Source organism: Lepidochelys kempii, chromosome 2 (genome assembly GCF_965140285.1).
Source record: "Lepidochelys kempii isolate rLepKem1 chromosome 2, rLepKem1.hap1, whole genome shotgun sequence".
NCBI classification, from domain to species: domain Eukaryota; kingdom Metazoa; phylum Chordata; order Testudines; family Cheloniidae; genus Lepidochelys; species Lepidochelys kempii.
In genome coordinates this window covers 76,650,326-76,669,660 of record NC_136381.1, presented here as the reverse complement: position 1 = coordinate 76,669,660, position 19,335 = coordinate 76,650,326, and the positions used below count along the sequence as shown (strand labels likewise).

Genomic DNA, 19,335 nt, shown 5'->3' with positions numbered 1-19,335 from the left:
TTGAGCCTCATCAGATTTCTTTTGGCCCAATCCTCCAATTTGTCTAGGTCCCTCTGTATCCTATCCCTACCCTCCAGCGTATCTACCTCTCCTCCCAGTTTAGTGTCGTCTGCAAACTGGCTGAGGGTGCAATCCACACCATTCTCCAGTAGTACTTCTTTAGAACAGAAGACCATTTCTACTTTTTGGTGCGATGGTCCAGCTCTGTTTAAGTCGTACCAATATCTTTTGGAGTTGCCCCAGCATAAGGAAAATCCCCAGGTGGCAGCCCTACACCAACATCCCGCCCAGCTACTGGGTGAGGAAGCCTGGCCAAGGAAAGGGGACATGACTGAAGCATCTTCAGTTGGGCCATCCACAGAATTGGGGAACAACAGGGGTGAAGTTACCTTTGCTTCCTCAACCCCAGCTCCTGTGCCAAACACTACTTGGTCAGACCTGACAATTTGGTCCATAGTTCCTGTCCTGATGGTCTTCCAGTTTAAAAATTGACAGATGAGCTTAATTGATAATGAGGGAGAGAGGAAGAGGTGGGGGTGCAGAAGAAGAGGGTTGCTAGAACATGCTAATTGAGTGCTTTTGAATTGTAAGGATAGCGTAAGGCACTTGGTGGTTGGTTGAGCTGCTTTTGTTGATAACCTTCTGCTCCCATCCACACACTTTTTTGAAGTGATTGGCTGAAGGAAACAGAAGTGCAACAGAGAGGAGATGAGCATGGCAGGTGGGCAGAACTGCAGCAGGTCAGTACAATGAATTAACAGTAACACAGGCAAGCCACATAACAGCTCTGCTGATAGTAGCACCAGTTTCCAGGAGTAGAAAATTAATTTTGTATTACCTGGAATGTCATCAGTTCAAGGGGGAAAAAAAGAGCTAATCAGCAGCCAGAGGGGGGGGGAAAGAGGTCCAAGGACACTAAATTCTCCTCATAGGTTGTGCCTTTTCAGTGGTGGGGTTTTTTTTTTTTTAGAGGGACATATATAACCAAGTCAACTGCTAAAGTAATCAGAATGATCAACCAGTCTTATCTTTAGACTTTCCCTAGAAGGCTGTCAACTAGAGTGGCTCCATCTGGAACACGATAGCAAAGGGAAACAGCAGCAAGGTGGCAGCTCTCTGTGTATATACAGATGGGAATACCCCATAGAGCAACTTTAATTCAGAGTTAGATTGCATCATGAAGGTTTAGTGTATACTAATAATGAACCTACAATTTACAGAACTGTATCTTTCTTTAATTTTTGTTAGATGTCAAATAGGTGTTGCTCTTATTTTATAGATGTCCAGCAGGTAATGACTGGTGGTATATGGGAGAAAAGTGTGAGAGGAGAGGCTCAACTAAAGAAAATATTATAATAGCTGTTTCCTCGACAATGGCTGTATTTGTCATTATGCTCCTTGTCACTATTATAAGCACATGTTGCATGAAGAAGAAATACCACCAAAAAATGATAAAAAACAAAGAAGCTTGGATTTTAGAAAACGTAAGTATTGTCTTTTTAGTTAAAAGATTCAGGTATTTTCTAAACAAGGCTTTTTCGCAAAATAATTGTGTGCTGAATAGGTGATATAGTTGAACTTAAATGAACAAGAGCTGAACAAATGTCAGGGGGAAAAGAAGATATCCAGGACACTCTGGCTTGATACTTAAAAAAGATCAAATAAAAAGCCTGTAACTTACAGTATACACCATTTTATTAGCTACAAGCAAATGTTTTTCAGATATCCACTGTTAAAGCTTTACATCCCTGTATAAAGTAGCAATTAAAGTTAACCTAAAAAGTGAGGGAAAATGCACTGAGTCATGATGGGTGAAATCCTGACCTCACTGAAGTTAATGGAGGTTTTGCTCCTGACTTCACAGAAGCCAGGATTATATATTATACACACGCATCTCTCTCACTGTTTGTAAACCCGATTTCCAACTGGTAACTGTCCTCATCTCCTCTGTCCTCAGTCATTCCCAAACTTAAAACATCTGATCTGCTACTGCATTTTCCACTATTTTTATTATTTTATTTCATCTTAAAACATGTGGGTTACTGCACAGGATGACAAGCATCTCTGCCCAATGGCGATTCCTTTTGCAAATACAAGTTTTTTATATAATACATTAAAATAATAAAATAAAAATTAATACTAAAGAAGAGAGCAGGTTAAAACTGTTTTATAAACCAGAATCACCGAATCAGGTGGCCTTCACTGTGTCTTGAATAACACAGGATCTCTGGCAGTCTTCGAGGCAGGGAGTTGTACATATGTAAACTGAGAAAACTCTTTCTTCCAATCTGATCAAGATGAAACCTCAAAATACAGCAAGGATGAACTGGCTAATCCCAACATCCATAGCAAGGCACAGGCGTACCCTGTAAATATAGAGAACAGCAATAATGTAGTACAAGTCTTCCAACAGGATACTGACAAAGATTCACTTTCCCCTAAAATTTCTGTCTCTTACCTCGTCTTGATCTGCACTCAAATTATACTGTTTAATGTTGTTCCTGAAAATTGTTGTTTGTGTTTCTAGAGTCATTCAAGTTTTGGCATTTCCTTTAGTTATAAGATGCATTTTCTTCATTTAACAGAATGAACACCTGAGACATAAAATGAATGAAATCTGAGACATAAAAACCAATGACCAAGAGATCGGTGTTTGAAGTCACCTGGATGTCTCAATCACACAATTATTTTACAGTTATAGTTCATCTTAGTCATTTTGCTAAAATCTGTTAAGAATGAAAAATAAAGCATCATCTTAGATAACATCTGGGTACTATGACAAGACCAATAAAGTGTCTGAAATTGGTAGGCTTAAGGCTTCTACTCATTGCACGTGGAAATGTGTCATTGTGTGAGATATCTGACATTTGCTTTAAATCTCCCTGAACATGGTGAAGATATACAGAACAAAGAGAGACTAGATTTTTTAAAATCTGTTGAAGTCTCACCAGGCAGCCTAGATTATCCATTTTACCAAGACAACAATTAGACACTGTCTCATTGGGCTGCTGGCACCTCAGCTTGGCATACAAATCCAAGTAAACATGTACACCTACTAAATGCTCCTGATGCATTTTCATGAACTGATTCATGAGACGTTGCTGGCAGCTGCATATTTTTATTGTACAAAACATTCAAAACAAGACTAGCTTCAAAGACCTGAGTACATGAAAGTAGCTAAGCACTAAATGATAAATACAACATTATCCGACACCATGACTTGACTGTCTTTTTGCATCTTGTCCAAGAGACACCACACTTCCTTAGATTTGAAAGGTTGATTATTTCCACTGTTTATAGAGTGAACAAGCTGAGGAACAGGGATATATTGTGAGCAAGTTGCTCTGAATGCTTTCAGAAGAGCTGCTTTAACCTCTTTACATCTGGCAAAAGTGAGAACAGTTTTAAGGAAAAAGGACAGACTTTTTAGAACACTCAAGTTCCAGTGTACTTGTTTCACAGAAAACACATCTCTATTTTTCCAGAGTGTTAATGATGGTGCGTATTAGTGATAATATCACCTGTAATTTTTTAAATAAATTTTAAACACTGACATGCTCAGACAATTACTATTATTCAGCATATTCACTATTCATGGAATATGTTTGTATTTAATTTGTTTGAGATCGAAATTGTCTTTCATATGTCCTTCAGCAATAGATATTCTTCATTTTACACTGCAAGTTACCTGCATCCTACACAAAGCTGTTATTTATTTTTATTATTGCAAATATACATCATATTTCAGGAAACAGGATGTTCTAGAAAAGTGTTTATGCTAAATTTCACATCATTTGAAATTTCTTATATTTATTTATATTACTGTAGCATCTAGGAGCCCTAGTCATGGATCAGGACCCCAATGTGCTACGCGGTGTACAATCACAGAACATGATTAAACTCCTTGAGGTAGGGACAATCTCAATATAAGGCAAGAGTCAGATGGATACAGAGACACAGGGAAGTTCAATAAAACAATATTGGTAATAGTCAGTGCAACACAGCACATCAGACACAAGACCTAGTATTGCTAACTAAATTATTTATATGACTCCCACCATAGTAGTATCTGGGCACCTCACAATCTCAGTGTATCCTCACAACCCCTCAAGGTAGGAAAGTATTATCCCCATTTTATAGATATGAAACTGAGGCAAAGAGAGATGAACAGACTAAAGCAAGGTCATACAGGAAGACTTTGGTAGAAGAGGATCTGAACCTTGGTCATTCCAGTTCCAGGCTAGCACTCTAGCTATTAGGCCATCCTTCATCTCTGGGCCTTATCAAGTTGAGCACGAGAAATTAGTGATCTACTGTGATCTATGCCATCATGTGCCAGCAATGCCCCTCTGCCATGTACATTGGTCAAACTGGACAGTCTCTACGTAAAAGAATAAATGGACACAAATCAGATGTCAAGAATTATAACATTCATAAACCAGTCGGAGAACACTTCAATCTCTCTGGTCACGCAATCACAGACATGAAGGTCGCTATCTTAAAACAAAAAAACTTCAAATCCAGACTCCAGCGAGAAACTGCTGAATTGGAATTCATTTGCAAATTGGATACTATTAATTTAGGCTTAAATAGAGACTGGGAGTGGCTAAGTCATTATGCAAGGTAGCCTGTTTCCTCTTGTTTTTTCCTACCCCCCCCCCCCCCAGATGTTCTGGTTTAACTTGGATTTAAACCTGGAGAATGGTCAGTTTAGATGAGCTATTACCAGCAGGAGAGTGAGTTTGTGTGTGTATGGGGGTGGGGGGGATGTGAGAAAACCTTGATCTATGCAGGAAATAGCCCGACTTGATTATGTAAAGAGTTGTCACTTTGGATGGGCTAGCACCAGCAGGAGAGTGAATTTGTGTGGGGGGGTGGAGGGTGAGAAAACCTGGATTTGTGCTGGAAATGGCCCACCTGTTGATCACTTTAGATAAGCTATTACCAGCAGGACAGTGGGGTGGGAGGAGGTATTGTTTCATGATTTCTGTGTGTATATAAAGTCTGCTGCAGTTTCCACGGTATGTTGGATCATATTAAAGAAGTTCTGTATTAAAATCACAAATGAGTTTGATTCCCCAGAGTTTCAATTCCAGGGTATTACTAATTAAGAGGTCTCTTGGTTTTTGGTACTGTTTCTCTCCCTCTATGTGTGAAACTTGCAAGCTGCTAATTGTGTTAGTACATTCTCAGACAGAGTCTGTTCTCAAAGCAATTCACAGAGAGAGACTCAAAGCAATACTCTAACAACAGAAACAGCACCCAGAGACTCCCCGCCCTTTTGTTGTATTAACCATTGTGATTAAAATAGAGATAGAGGATGTATGTGGATGGATGCTTGGTGTGGATAATAACTGAATGATCAGGGAGGTGTCAGCCTAAGAATCCAGTGTCCATCGGCTGAAGAAGGCGTCAAGTGGAAATAACCAGAGGACCCCCCCCCGGAGGGCAGACTGGAATCCACCCAACAGCCTCAAGAATGGGAGAACCAAAGAACAAGATAACATCTTGGAGCCCTCAGGAATGTGCTATCTGCTGATTGATTCAGCAACAGCATGATGAAGCAATTCCCATAGACTGGCATAGGAAGAAATTCCTGTAAAAATAGACTCTAAAAAGTGAGAACTTTGGGGTCTGATTCTGCAAACCAACTTCCAGGAGCATCAGATGAGCATCTGACAAGGCCCTGCTCCCTCCTCATGTCCAGGCCACCTGGCCAGTGGCTTGGCATGAGCAACTCTAAGGCTGGTAACTATGATAACAACCTTGCAGAACCTGTGAGCGTGTGTTTGTATGAATGAATGTGAGAATAAATATGAGTTTGAATGGAATGTTATAGCTATAACTAACTGCTTACTATGATTCTTTCTGTATTCACAATAAATGTGGTATTTTGCCTTTTTCCCTTTAATAAGATCCTGCTGGTTTTTATTTTATTGGTGCAACAGGTAAACATCTGATGAAGTGAGCTGTAGCTCACGAAAGCTCATGCTCAAATAAATTGGTTAGTCTCTAAGGTGCCACAAGTACTCCTTTTCTTTTTGTATTATGTAGATTTGTATGTACAGTGCCCAGAGGTGTAACTTTCTACAAAGAACGTGCCAAGAGATTTTGCAGATCTGTAGGCAATTCACCAGTACATATTTTAGATACTAAGTACTTGAAAAAAGTATTTATATAATAGCAAATACAACTTGATTAGTAAAATTTTTCAGTTTTCAAATTTTTCCAAAAATCATAATCCAAAAATTTTCATTTCTTTAGATTTTTTTGTGAGTAAAATAGTTACCATTTTCCCATCAGCTCTGTGGTGAAGGCATTTCAACAACATTGTCTGAAAATGCAGCTAATATTTTTAAAGCATTTTTAGCTGTTTTCTATTAGCCTTTGTTGGAGCTGAAGACTATAGAGAACAGTCAGGTAAAACTAATAAGGGTGATTAGAGGCAATAAGCAGGGTGGATTAAAAATATATATCTGTATCATACTGTATCTGACTTGAAATAACTTCCTTGTTTGAGGCACCTCACTGATCAATTTGCATGTAAGTAGTCAAAAATGCCCCATCTCTTAAAATAAGGAGACAGATTTGCGTGGATTTATGCAACAGCAGACACACAAAAAAGTCTTATGATTTTATATGTTTCAACTAGCTCTGGCTAAAAATATTTAAGAATGGAATGTTGTAAACAATCAGCCTTTCATAATTTTAAACAAACTACAAGACGTAGGACTTCAGATATAATATTTTTTTTGAGTCAGAAGCTTATCAAATTTATTCTTAAGAGGCCTGTAAATAAATGTGCCACCTGAACTCTAACATGACTAGCTCTATCAGAGCGAGAAAGCTTAAGGTATATAGTACTCCACTGACGAAGGCCCAGATTCAATCAAACACTTAATCATACACTAAGTCCTGCTGGCCTCAAATAGCAATCGATGAAGACTGCATAAAATTAGGAGACTAAAGGTGTTTTTTTTATGGGGAGGGATAACCATCAGAACACACCAGAGCTTAACCAACTGTTGTGATACTATTTTTCTATACAAATAGGGTGGGGAATTAAAAACACATATCTGGGTTGGGTGATAAAGTGCTGCATTTTGGGAATGTCTTCACTGTCAACAGGAACTTACCTTGAAGTTCTAATCTGACGGGATGAAGCTGAATTGCAATATGACCATTTCTAGTAAAACCAGCACTGAAGATATATCAAGATCTGGTCTTATATAGTCTTCCCAAAGACCTGACTCACATTGTCTCAAAATGAAAATTTCCTTACAGAGGTTCCATCACGTTTAGTGAAACATTTTAACTTTTTAGATGAGCTAAAACAAATCTTGGAAGGAAGGAGGTGAACACATTTCAAGTTGTTAATTAATATTTTGTCAATAAACACACATCAAGGTATCAGAGGGGTAGCCGTGTTAGTCTGGATCTGTAAAAGCGGCAAAGAGTCCTGTGGCACCTCATAGACTAACAGACATATTGGAGCATAAGCTTTCGTGGGTGAATACCCACTTCGTCAGATGCATGTATTCACCCACAAAAGCTTATGCTCCAATACGTCTGTTAGTCTATAAGGTGCCACAGGACTCTGAGACATCAAGGTGTTACAGTTAACGTACAGCTCAAGCCCTATATGGAGTAAACTAGACATCCCACTCCAGCTCATGAGTTTAAAAAAGGAAGAAAACAACCAGGTATATTTTATTAAGATTATTACATACTTGGCTGGGTACATAGGTGCTAGAACTAGGGGTGCTGGGAGTGCTGCAACACCCCCGGGCTTGGAATGGGTTTCCATTATGTACAGGGTTTACAGTTTGGTTCAATGGCTCTCAGCACCCCTACTGTACAAATTGTTCCAGCTCCCCAGGCTGGGTATGATCTTTACTGGTGAAAAAGTAGGAGTCCTGAAGTGCTTTCAGTTCATGACTTTTCTTATGTCTGGAGCTCTTCCTTCAAGAGAACATTAAAAAAAAATTCACCTGCTCCACAGAAGCTAGGGTTTTTTGTTGCTGTTTGTTTTGGTTTTACTTGATGCCATATTGACTAAGCGCTTCTTGGCTTGACCCCTTATCCTCGTTCTCTTCATTTACTTTTCTTTTTTTTTCTGGTTCCCCAAGACCTTTAAGATAATTTTAAAATTTCTAGTAATTCCATCAAATTTCTAAACTAAAAGTTAATTGTATTAGAATACTACAGCTTCACCTTCTTGAAGGAAGCAACTTGAACCAACTCCAATGCCATTTCAGCATCTTGAAGGTCTATTGTCCTGCTCATTGTGGCTTTTGTGTGAGCAGCTGATACAGCCAGAGTTGACTGGGTTAACTGGCATTGTCTAAATGTAAGTAAACATATACAATTCAGGTAGCTACTATCTAGCACTATGTTTCAACCAAGCCCTTTCAGCATGTACAGTTTATGAGACTTGTACACTCATTCCAAGGGGACAATGTACTGAAGCAGATTTCATTCTTGTGTGTGCAAAGCAAGAGGTTAACATTCGGGATCTGTCTACAATTGGAGTTGGAGGTGTGATTCCCAGTTTGAGGAGACATACTCGTGCCAGCTCACATCCAGCTAATGTACTAAAAATAGCCAGGCACCCACAGTGGTGCAGGCAGAAGCTTGCGCTCACCACACAAAGAACATCCACATGGGGTCCAGTCTGGACAGGTTTGTAGTCTGGGCCGCTAGCCTCTCCCGCCGTTGCCCACACTACTGCAGCTACATTACTTTTTAGTATGCTAGCTCAATGAGAGCCAACACAAGTATGTCTTCTGGAGCTGGGCCTCACATGCCCAGTTCTGAGTGCAGACATACCCTTGGAGCCAAATTCAGGTCCATAAAAATTTTACCTGCTTACTCTAGAAGTCTCTGGGCCAAATTCAGCAGTTACATAAACAGGGGTGTAAGTGACCCAGTTTTCTGAACATCCTACACACACTGTGTAAGGAATCATTCCTCTTTCAGTAGTGTCCCTATGGGTGCGCCACTGGAGGTGTGCTTGCATTCCTGTGCTGATGATCGGAGGACTTCAGTAACAGCATCCAGTAGGCCCGCACATGAGCTGTCTCTCCTCGTGCCCTGCCATGAGGCTAGCCAGCATGCACAGGCTAACCCCCCTCAGTTCCTTCTCAACCGCCCTTGGCTGGAGATGGAGCTATTAGCAGTCCGTTTGTGACCATTATTTCATTAACATTTCTATAGTTAGTTATTCTCCCCAGTCTTTGTGTAAGGGGTCTGTTGCCCCCTTACTAACATTCAGTGTGGGTGTTTTAGTTGTTAGCTCCCAGTACTCAAAGGGGAAGGGTTGATGGGGAATCAGGACCCTGAGACTGACAGTCCCCAGGTACAATGGGGAGAGGCCAGTGCTCCAGGTCAGCCTGAATGACAGGGCGAGCAGGCTAATCAGGGAGTCAGGAGGCCAGGGAGGTCCCGTCCTCCGTGTGAGCTGGATTTGCCTGGGTCAGACAGAGTGGGGCCGAGCTAAGGAGAAAGCAGGGGCCCAAGCTAAGCTGGGGAGCAGAGCTGTACCAGATCCAGAGGGACCAGAAAAGCAGCCCAGAGAGAGCAGCCCCTGTCCTGGGAGCAGAGCTGCATCCCCAAAGCCAGAGGCCCAGCCCAGAGAGAGCAGACTTGCCCTGGGAGCAGAGCTGCAGCAACCAGAGCCAGAGGGGCCAGAAAAGCAGCCCACGAAGCAGGTCAGTGCTGGGAGCAGAGTCACAGAAGCAGCCTGCGGAGCAGACCTGGCCTGGGAGCAGAGCTGCAGCAACCAGAGCTAGAGGGGCCAAAGAAGCAGCCCAGGGAGCTGGAGGCAGAGCAGCAGCAGCAGTGCAGACACAGAGTGGTGGAGCTGGGGCTGGAGAGCAGCTGGGGAGAGCGAGGGGAACGCTGGGCAGTGGGCCCAGCACAGGGAGGTGCCTCAGCCAAGAGGCTCTGCAGGCCAGGCTTGGATCGTAACCCCGACAGGGCGGGGGCGAGACTGGGAAGAAGGGTCCTACCACTTAGACCCTGAGAGCGTGTGGCCACCACCAGAGCGACTGTCCAACCAACTCACAGCATCTCTGCAGCACAGCCAGGGCCTGAGAAGGGGGCCTGGGACTTACAAGGAACAGACTGTGAACTGCCCTGACATTCCAGAGACATTGTTTGTGATGTTCCCTGGCACAGAGTGGGGTGATGTGTTTCCTTTAACATTCCCATTTTTCCTTATTCTTTTTAAAATTAATGTTGATTAAATAACTTGCATTTGTTTTAACTTGTATGTAATGGTCAGTGGGTCAGAGAAGTGCTCAGTGCAGAGAGAGTACCCCGGAGTGGGTACACCTTAGCCCCTGTGCTAGCAGGGTTGGGGGTTGAGCCCCCCAGGAATCCTGGGCCCAGCCTTGTTGGGGATACAACGACTCTGCCAGACAGGAGAGTGGAAGGGGAGTCCTCAAGGGCAGGGAGGCTACTGGGTAAAGGAAGTGGGAGCGAGGACTCAGATCCTTTCCCTAGCCCACTTCACCGGGGTAGTGCAGAAGCCAGGAAAGTTCCCCACAATAGCGGTTCTATTCCCCCACTTACATTTGTTGTAGTTTTCTGCTTTTATTTTCTTCCTGAACAAAAACACACACCTTGCTTTCAGCTGCTCCTGTGTTGCTCTCTGATTCTTTGTGGGCTGCCTACTCACAACCCCCCACAACCGTTACCCAAACAATATTCAACAAAGCCCCTCCAGCCATTCAGTCCAAAGCTGCTGAGTGGGTTCACATACCCCTTTTGTCTTGTCTTAGGGAGGGATTTATGATTAACTTATTCTTACAATTATGTTAATTGACGTGTATGTTCACACCCGTCAATCTCAACATGGTTTGTGACCCACGCAGTCTCCAGTACTTTTCAGCGTAACATGTAGTTATGCAGATAGTACAGTAGCTCATTTCACCATTTTACAAGAGAGGAAATCGAGTAGTAAGGTCACAATAAATCACTGTCAAATCTGAGATTAGGTCATGAACACAGCGCCTCGTGTTACGGAGCTGTCCGTTCTTCCTCATGACCGGGGGGTCGCTACTTGTTCAAGCAGAGTCAGCTCAACTGCAGACATCCACCTACAAGATAGTTTGGAGCAGCCCTAGGGCCATCAGAAGCAGACAGGGAAACATTACCCTCCCACAGCCATGAACTGGGTTGAGGTCCTTTCCCTTCTTAAACTCCTTCCCAGCTCTACCCCAAAAATCATACGCACACCAAATACACCCATGGCCGGGGTGGACCTCTGGTCACAGCTTTCAGAGACACCAGAAACCAAATCTGGGTAACCGGACAGAGACAGTGGGAATAGGATAGAGAACAACATGTGACCTTTTAGGAAGGCTCAGATGACAGGATTTTAAAATTGAAAGCAGTTGGCTTTCATTTTTGAGTATTTCACAAGGCAGAGGGCTAGGAATTTACCTGTTAAAAAAAGTCTTATGTTAGCCCTGACATTTCTAGGTCCCTCATTTCAGAGGAGCCTGCAGCCATGGACTTCAAGAGCTCGGCTTTGGCAGCCAGCTAAAAGTCAGTTGTAGCTAAAGTTTGCAACATATATTTTAATTGTGGTGACAAATGGTTCATACGTTGGACGCTTGTGGACTGCTATTCCTGTGCAAAAAATGGGTGAAGGTAAGAAACCTTTAAAAAGAGAATATTTAAATGAATGCTATAGAATCATACAGATACATAGATTCCAAGGCCAGAAAGGACCACTGTGATCATCTAGTCGGACCTCCTGTATAACTTAGGCCATGAAACTTCCCCAAAATAACTCAGAGCAGATCTGTTAGAAAAAAACTCAGAGCAGATCTGTTAGAAAAAAAACTCCCAATCTTGAATCCATCAAGATCCTTGATAAATTGTTCCAATAGTTAATTACTCTCACTGTTAAAAATTGACACCTTATTTCCAGGTTGAAAAGGCGATATATCAGACACAAAGTTTAATTTAATCCTGGAAGAAAAAGGGGCGGGGGTGGGGGATGGCTGGAGGGAGAGAGAGAGAGACTTCCAAAGCTTCAGTAAGTCCTGTGAGCAACTTCAAATATCAGTAATATGTTATTTCCAGCTTCCGTGACTTGTATTTTATACTCCCCCACCCCCCAAAAAATAAAAGTTTTCATATGAAGACCATGAAAGATTAAACTTTGAATGTAATTTAAAACTTGAAAGCTGTTAAAAAGTGGTAATTTAGGCTAGATAAAAGCAAGAGCATTGACCTAGCATTTTTAATTATTCTAGGAATGATGATCTTCTGTATTGGACCCCATGTGTTGCAAGCAGCACAAAAACGAAAGTTGAAGCACTTAAATAGACCTTTACAATGAGATACTAGTAGTTTAAGCCTTAACATTTTAAGAATCTGGTGGGAAGTCTTCTTTGCATTCTAGAATTCAGATATTTTATTCCAGCATTTCCTTTTGTCCCACCTAGTTTCAAAACCATGCCTCAACAATTAACTGCCAAAATGCTCTCCCTGGACCCAGGCTAACATGTATGTTGCTAGTGTACAAAAAATATTGCAAGTGAAGAAAGTCATGTTGATTTCAAACTCAAATTAGAAACAAGAAAGAGAACACTGACTTTAGAAACAGAAGTGTAATAGAGTGTAAAGGACAGACCCTGGACTTCATAAGAATACTACATTTTACAGAACCAAGCTATTTTAGTACAGTAGTTATAAAGAACTGGAAAAAACCAAAACAATCTTTGTCCATTGCAATAAGACTAGAACGGTGAAGGGATGGTCACACTTTTCTGACAGGTATGATAGAACCTCCCAAATTAGAGACTTTCCCTTATGATTACTAGATTCCCTAGCTCCTGAATCCTCATGGAATAATTGGCATCTGTTATATATTCTTCAGAGAAATGTACCTGAATTTCCTGTTCCCTGAACATTCCGTGAAGATTTTTTTTTAAAGCTGTATTCCTATTACAACTGTTCCAAAGAATTAGTTCAATGTCCATCCCAGCATTTTGTTTTACTAACGACAGAAGTTTGATGGATATTGCTTTGGGTCAAAAGGCCCTGTAGATTCATTAAATGTCTAGCATGAATATTAATGGCTGCACACATAATGTGCCTTCATACATTGCAAGGTATTTCCTTCACGCTCCTATACAGGCCCCTTTAGACAAGAAAAGATGGGACTACTATTTTTAACTGAGTTAGTTAAAATGTAGGCAGTAAACTGTACACAAAGTATCATTTTGATGACACCAGTAACTGCCCATGCAAGTTATTCATTTGAAAAGAAAAGGGAAGCATTTTTTTAAAGAGATTCTGGAAGGATTTAATACTCTCATTATTTCATGTTAATCCATTTTTAAAGACAAGTTACCAAAACAACTTGATCAGTTTGATATGTATAAGAAAGTTGTTATTTCTACCAAGAGGTATCAAGTACCACGTTGGTATCACTAAGTTAACATACTTTAATTATGAAGACCTAAAAGAAGTGATATTTGCAAATGAAGCAGTAACTGAACTTTTACCATGCCTACCCGTAACAGAAGTCTAGTTTCACAAACTTGATAGAGACACTGATGGACCATTCTTGAAATCAGTGAGTGTTTTGCCAGAGGAAGGAGTGCAGGATTAGGTTCTACATTTATTGCCCATTATGACTCCACAAGTTATGAACATAAAACAGATGTCAAGCAAACGGGAAAGCGTGGGACAAAATAGAGACTGTAAAAGCATGCCCCAAAATAAAATACATTGATCCTGAGACAGTAACAAACATTTTTGTAAAAGACAAAATGATGTGAGTCATTGTACTAGTTTGGCTTTTATTTTCTTACTAATGCATAACAGAAGAATATAGGCATATTTTGTGATTCCCCATAATTCTATTTGTGGTTCTCCATGATTAGTCCGCCACAGTTTAAAGTAGAGGGCACTACCAGTTAAAAGATCTTTCGGGTCTCTTGTTAACTTGTAAGCTGCTGACAGACAGTGTCTGCATAAAGCTTGTAAACCGCGCAATTGCTCTAAGCGATACTTTGTAATTTGATATTGACATTTTGTGACAACAACTGTTCTTAGAAATGACACAGAGACTCCCACCCTCTGTAGTTTTATCTGGTTTTACATATTAAAAAACAGTGAGTCTCAAATGAATTAGCAACACCCCGAAAGTTAAAGAGACAGTAGAATAACTGTGATTAAGATAAAGAATGTATGTGAATGAATGATTGGTTCAGATGATAAATGAATGGTTGGGAAGGTGCCAGCCTAGGAATTCAGTATCAATCAGCCAAAGAATGTGCAGAGTGGAGACAACCAGAGGACCCCCCGCAGGGCAGACTGGAATCCACCCAGCAGCCTCAAGGATGGGAGAGCCAAAGAGCAAGATAACATCTGGCAGCACGGAGCCGTCAGAAATGTGCCATCTGCTGATTGATTCAGCAACAGCATGATGAAGCAATTCCCATAGACTGGCCTAGGAAGAAATTCCTATAAAAATGGACTCTAGAAACTGAGAACTTCGAGTTTGGTTCTGCTGCCACCCTCCAGGAGCATTGGATGTGCTTCTGACATGGACTCGGCTCCCCTCTCGTATACAGGCTACCTGGCCAGTATTCTGTCACGGGCAACTGCTAGGCTGGTAACTATTACAACTAAGCAGAACTTGTGTGAATGAATGTATGAATGGATATGTGTATAAATAAGGTATAAGTAAGGAATAGTAGTGACATAGAATTGTGTGTTTTTACAAAAAATGTGGCATTTTGCCTTATCCCCATTACAAGATCCTGTTGGTCTCATTTTTATGATATAACATAATTGGTGGAGAATTGCGAAAGGGGGAATATTGGTAAAATACCTCAGTTATTGTAAACATTGGTGTGCACACTGCCAAGTGATTTGGCATAATATGATCGGGTTAACCAAACCTGCTGGCCTCTGGGAAGGTAGCAGGGGAAAGTGTATAATATAAGATTAAGCTACGATTACCGGGTCCCAATCCTATTGTTCACTGAAGTATCGGGACAACAAGAAGGTTCAAGAGCCAGGTTAAGCTACTTGCTGGAACAAGGAGTAGCAGGATCAGGGAATCTAGGCTGTGTCACTCGCTGAGTAAAGATCAGGAGTGACAAAGAAGCCACTCACTGAGTAAAGTTCAGGGGTAATGGGGGAAATTAAAGATTTGTTAGGATGTTGAGGAAAAGACAGGGAAAATCAGTTACAGAAGGAGGAATGGAACTGGAAGGAGCTCCAACCTCACCTTTCGTTAAAGAAATTACACCTTTCAAACAAGTCCTTCAAAAATATGGGCATAGTCTGTGGAGTGAACAAGCCCTTGTAGATGTCTGTACTATTTCAAACCTAGAGGATAGATTGGCTCAATACATTCTCATGTACAAACCTTCTAGCACTGCCAAACGAGACACGGCAGCAATTTGGCTATTATGGGAGACATGTAATGACAGTTACTTCCGCTTAGCTACCTGCAAAGAAAATAACATCTCTCTGCACGAAAAGCTAATCAATTAGAAAAAGGGATAGAAAATTGGAAAGTAATGGCAATAAACTCACAAAGTCAGATGGAAATGATAAAGGAAGCACTGCAGGAATGCAAAGGTGAAGAAAGATTCCTGACAGAACAAGTTACTGCACTTAAAGAATTAGAAAGCGAAAAACAAGCCCTAATTAAAGAAAATCAGGTCCTACAAGGGATGCTTAAAAAGTTAACATTGGAACAAGGCAGAACTCCCGTAAACCACAATCGCTGTGAATCCATTATTAAGCAGCTAAAACTAAAATTGGGCTTCACTACCCGCCAAATAGCGGCCATTAGTTCAGGAGAATGGGACCCTGCCAACCTTAAACTGAAATCAGATTGGGAAGAAGCAGCCTGGGACCCCCAGGAAATTTGGGAAGGAGACATTTGGGATGACCTAAAGGAAAGTTCTACAGCCCTGGTGGCCACTTTAGAACGGCGCACCATATCTGCCCCCAGAGCAGACGCCAAGGGCAGGGGTAATGGACAAATTACAACTATCCCGGTGTCAGCAGCTGACCTAAAGGCAATTGCTGACCACCTAGGAACTCTGAGTAGAGAATCCTTCTTTCGGTGGTGTACCGATGCCTTCCTACTAGCCGGGAGAGAAAAATTAACTACTACAGAAATTTACCGGCTTATGGGGATATGTGCGGCACCAGAAATAAGAGCGACTCTGGACCGCATTTAAGTAGATGAAGCTGCCAACGAATTATCTTTTATGGCAATCTTCAGGGAACAAATAGGGAGAGAAATTTTATAGCCCAAGCTGTAGCTTCCACCCAGGGTCCCAATGAGGACCCGGAAAACTACCTCACCCAATGGGCATTAATGCAGGTAATGTCCGGTCTAGTAACAGTGACTGGTATTACCAATCTGTACACATTACCATTCCCCGTCTCATCGCTGAGAGATTGTGTCGTGTCACTACTACCGTATTATTCAGGGAAACTCGCTGTTTGGCAGGACGGGCACCCCGCTACCCTAGAAGAATTAAGGAGGATGGTGCAACAAATCACCATGCATGCGGGGCCAAAACCTAATATAAAAAAGGAAAGAGTTGCATATGTGGCAGCCATGGAGCCAACAATTACTTATTCAAATGAGAGCGGAACAAAGGGAGTTGTAGGACCCTGTGGAGGCTACTCAAGGGGGAGGTCTCAAGGTCGGGGAAACTATCAGCCAAGAAGGAAATTGTATCCAGAATTACCCAAAACTAAAACAACCGAGGGAAGTAACCAGCCTCAGGGATGTTCTGATAAGCCCGGTTCAGATATGCGCTGTATGACATGGAGATTGTTAATGCAGTTTGGGGGAGATTGGGAAAAATGGGACAGGGCTCCCATGACTGATATCATGAGGGAAATCCTAAGGCTGCAAAGCTATCAAAGGAATGTATTGGGGATAACCACCCCGAGCGTCCCTCTAATGGATTTGCCTCCTCCCCTGGCAGAGGACCAAGAATACTTGGAGGGAAGCCTGCTGAACGTAGAATCTCCACCTGGCATAGGAGCACAGCAGTGGAGATTAATAGGAAAGTTGACCTGGGATCCAGGAGGGAGACCCCACATATACGTTCAGCAAGGTAATCAAGCTCCTACCCTAGCCCTGATTGACACCGGAGCCTCAGTCTCCCTGATTAGAGCAACCCCCGCACTGGCAAAAAGGGGCAGGAAGTGATCCTGCAATCATTTCCGGGGAAACCCAGCATAGGACAAGAATGATTATAAGTCCCTTTCACGGTACAAGGTTTTCCCTTCTCGGTACAATGCTTTAACACAACCGGGAATTTAGTCCAAACAAAATATATAACTAATGATGTAATTCTGGGAACAGACGGGCTGTTTAAAAATAACATCATAATTGACTTACCCCAGAGTGCCCTATGGAGTCTGGAAGCCGTCTCCCCTTTTCTACCAACAGAAAGGCAAAACAACATTGTTGCCAAAAGAGGAAACCAACTGATCGCAGCCCTTGCCACCGAACAGAAGGAGGAGTGGCGTGCAAAGTTTCCCACGGTCTGGATCCAGAAGAGGACAGATTGTGGTAAAATCAATGCTTGTGTCAAAATTATAGGTGAACTGGTGCAACCCCAGAAACAGTACCACTACCCCAAGAAAGCTGAAGCACAATTGGTCCAGATCATCAAGAACCTGGAAGAACAGGATGTTATCAGGAAAACGAACTCTCCCTTCAACTCCCCCATACGGCCAGTCATGAAGGCACACGGGCAATCCTGGCAACTGACTATTGATTACAGAAGGATCAACAAAGGAAGCTTAACCATGGCCCCCATCGTGGCAGATATGACACAAGTTATCCAAAAGGTACAAGCCACCTCCAGGTACTTTTCAGTTATAGATCTGGCTAACTGTTTCTTTGCAATACCATTACACCCTGATTCACAGGATCGGTTTGCCTTCACCATAAGGGATCAGCAATACACTTTTCAGCATTTGCCCCAAGGATTTCAAGACTCTCCGGCTATCACCCACAGACATGTGTTAGATATGTTGGACCGGTTAAGTCCGTCAGATCGACCACTCATCTTTTCCTGTGTGGATGATATTTTGGTTTTCGGAGAACTCGAGACGCAGGTACAAAAACTTACAGAGGACGTCCTCGCACTAATCCAGGACACCGAATTCAAGGTAAGCCTGGAAAAAGCACAATTAGTGCAAACCCAGGTCATTTACCTAGGTATTATCATTGGCCAGGAGGGAAGGCAGGTAGATCAAAGGAAGGTAAGGCCACTAATTGAAATGCCAGCCCCTACCGATGTACACTCATTAAGGGTTTTGTTGGGAGGATTCAACTTTTTACAGCCCCATATCTATAAATATGCAGAGATCACCCTTCCTTTATGGAAACTGCTGAAGAAAAGACACATTGGGAATGGGGTCCGGACCAGGATACTGCTTTAAATACCCTGAAACAAAAAGCCCGAACCGCCCCTGCTTTACGCTTCCTGGACGAATCTAAACCATTTGTCATCCGGTTAGCAGCTAATGAAGTGGCCATGGCGGCCACTCGCCTATAACAAAATGAAAATCAGAAATTGGTATCTGTGGTATACGAATCTAAGAAATTGCAGGGAGCCGAACTAAATTTTGACGCTCGCGAACGTGAGTGCCTGACAGCTGTATGGGCAGTTCAGTCCTTTGAGCCGCTTACCAGTGCCCCGATTACTATACAAAGCGCACACACGCCTCTGAAATACATCCTATCTGGGAAATTAATAAGAGGCAGGGTGTCCAACACCAGGATGGCACAATGGACTCTAACCCTGGTAAACAGGGGAGTCCGGGCTGACACAGTATCCAAATCTGACATGATGACTCATGCTCTTATCAAAACGGGGACAAGGCATGAATGTCCGGTAGTCACACTAGAACAGAGAATCGCACAAGCCCAAGCGCCCCCCCTTGAAGAATTAGATACCATGGGTTGGGAGAGACATATTTGGTTCACCGACGGCAGTTCCACGGTGGTTCACGGTAAAAAGAGAATCAGATATGCAGCCATAAACTTAGAAGAAGAGGTGCTAAAGGGGTATTTGGATCACAGCTCAACACAACATGCCGAACTCCATGCAATATACCAAGTCTTAAAACAGTATGAAACAGAGATCTGCCCTAAGACTGTATACATCTATGCTGACAGCAACTATTGTGTAAACAGGGTGCAATATTGGATGTTTGATTGGCAAAGAAATGATTGGAAAGCTGCGGACGGTAAAGAAATAGCATACGTAGATGAATGGAAATGGATTTATGCCTGGGTTACCTCTCATCCCG

At 42.2% G+C, this 19,335-nt stretch overlaps 1 protein-coding gene across 1 annotated transcript in view; it reads left to right on the top strand.

The window, feature by feature from the left end:
• The window catches only part of LOC140906747 (E3 ubiquitin-protein ligase RNF138), a 67,626-nt gene extending 64,805 nt beyond the window's left edge, over positions 1–2,821 (top strand). Inside the window, exons 20-21 of the mRNA XM_073331306.2 lie at positions 1,280–1,484; positions 2,586–2,821. Of these exons, the coding sequence (XP_073187407.1) occupies positions 1,280–1,484; positions 2,586–2,621 (241 nt within the window). The 3' untranslated portion in view covers positions 2,622–2,821. The remainder of the gene's footprint in view (positions 1–1,279; positions 1,485–2,585) is intronic.
• The last annotated feature ends 16,514 nt before the right edge of the window (positions 2,822–19,335 follow it).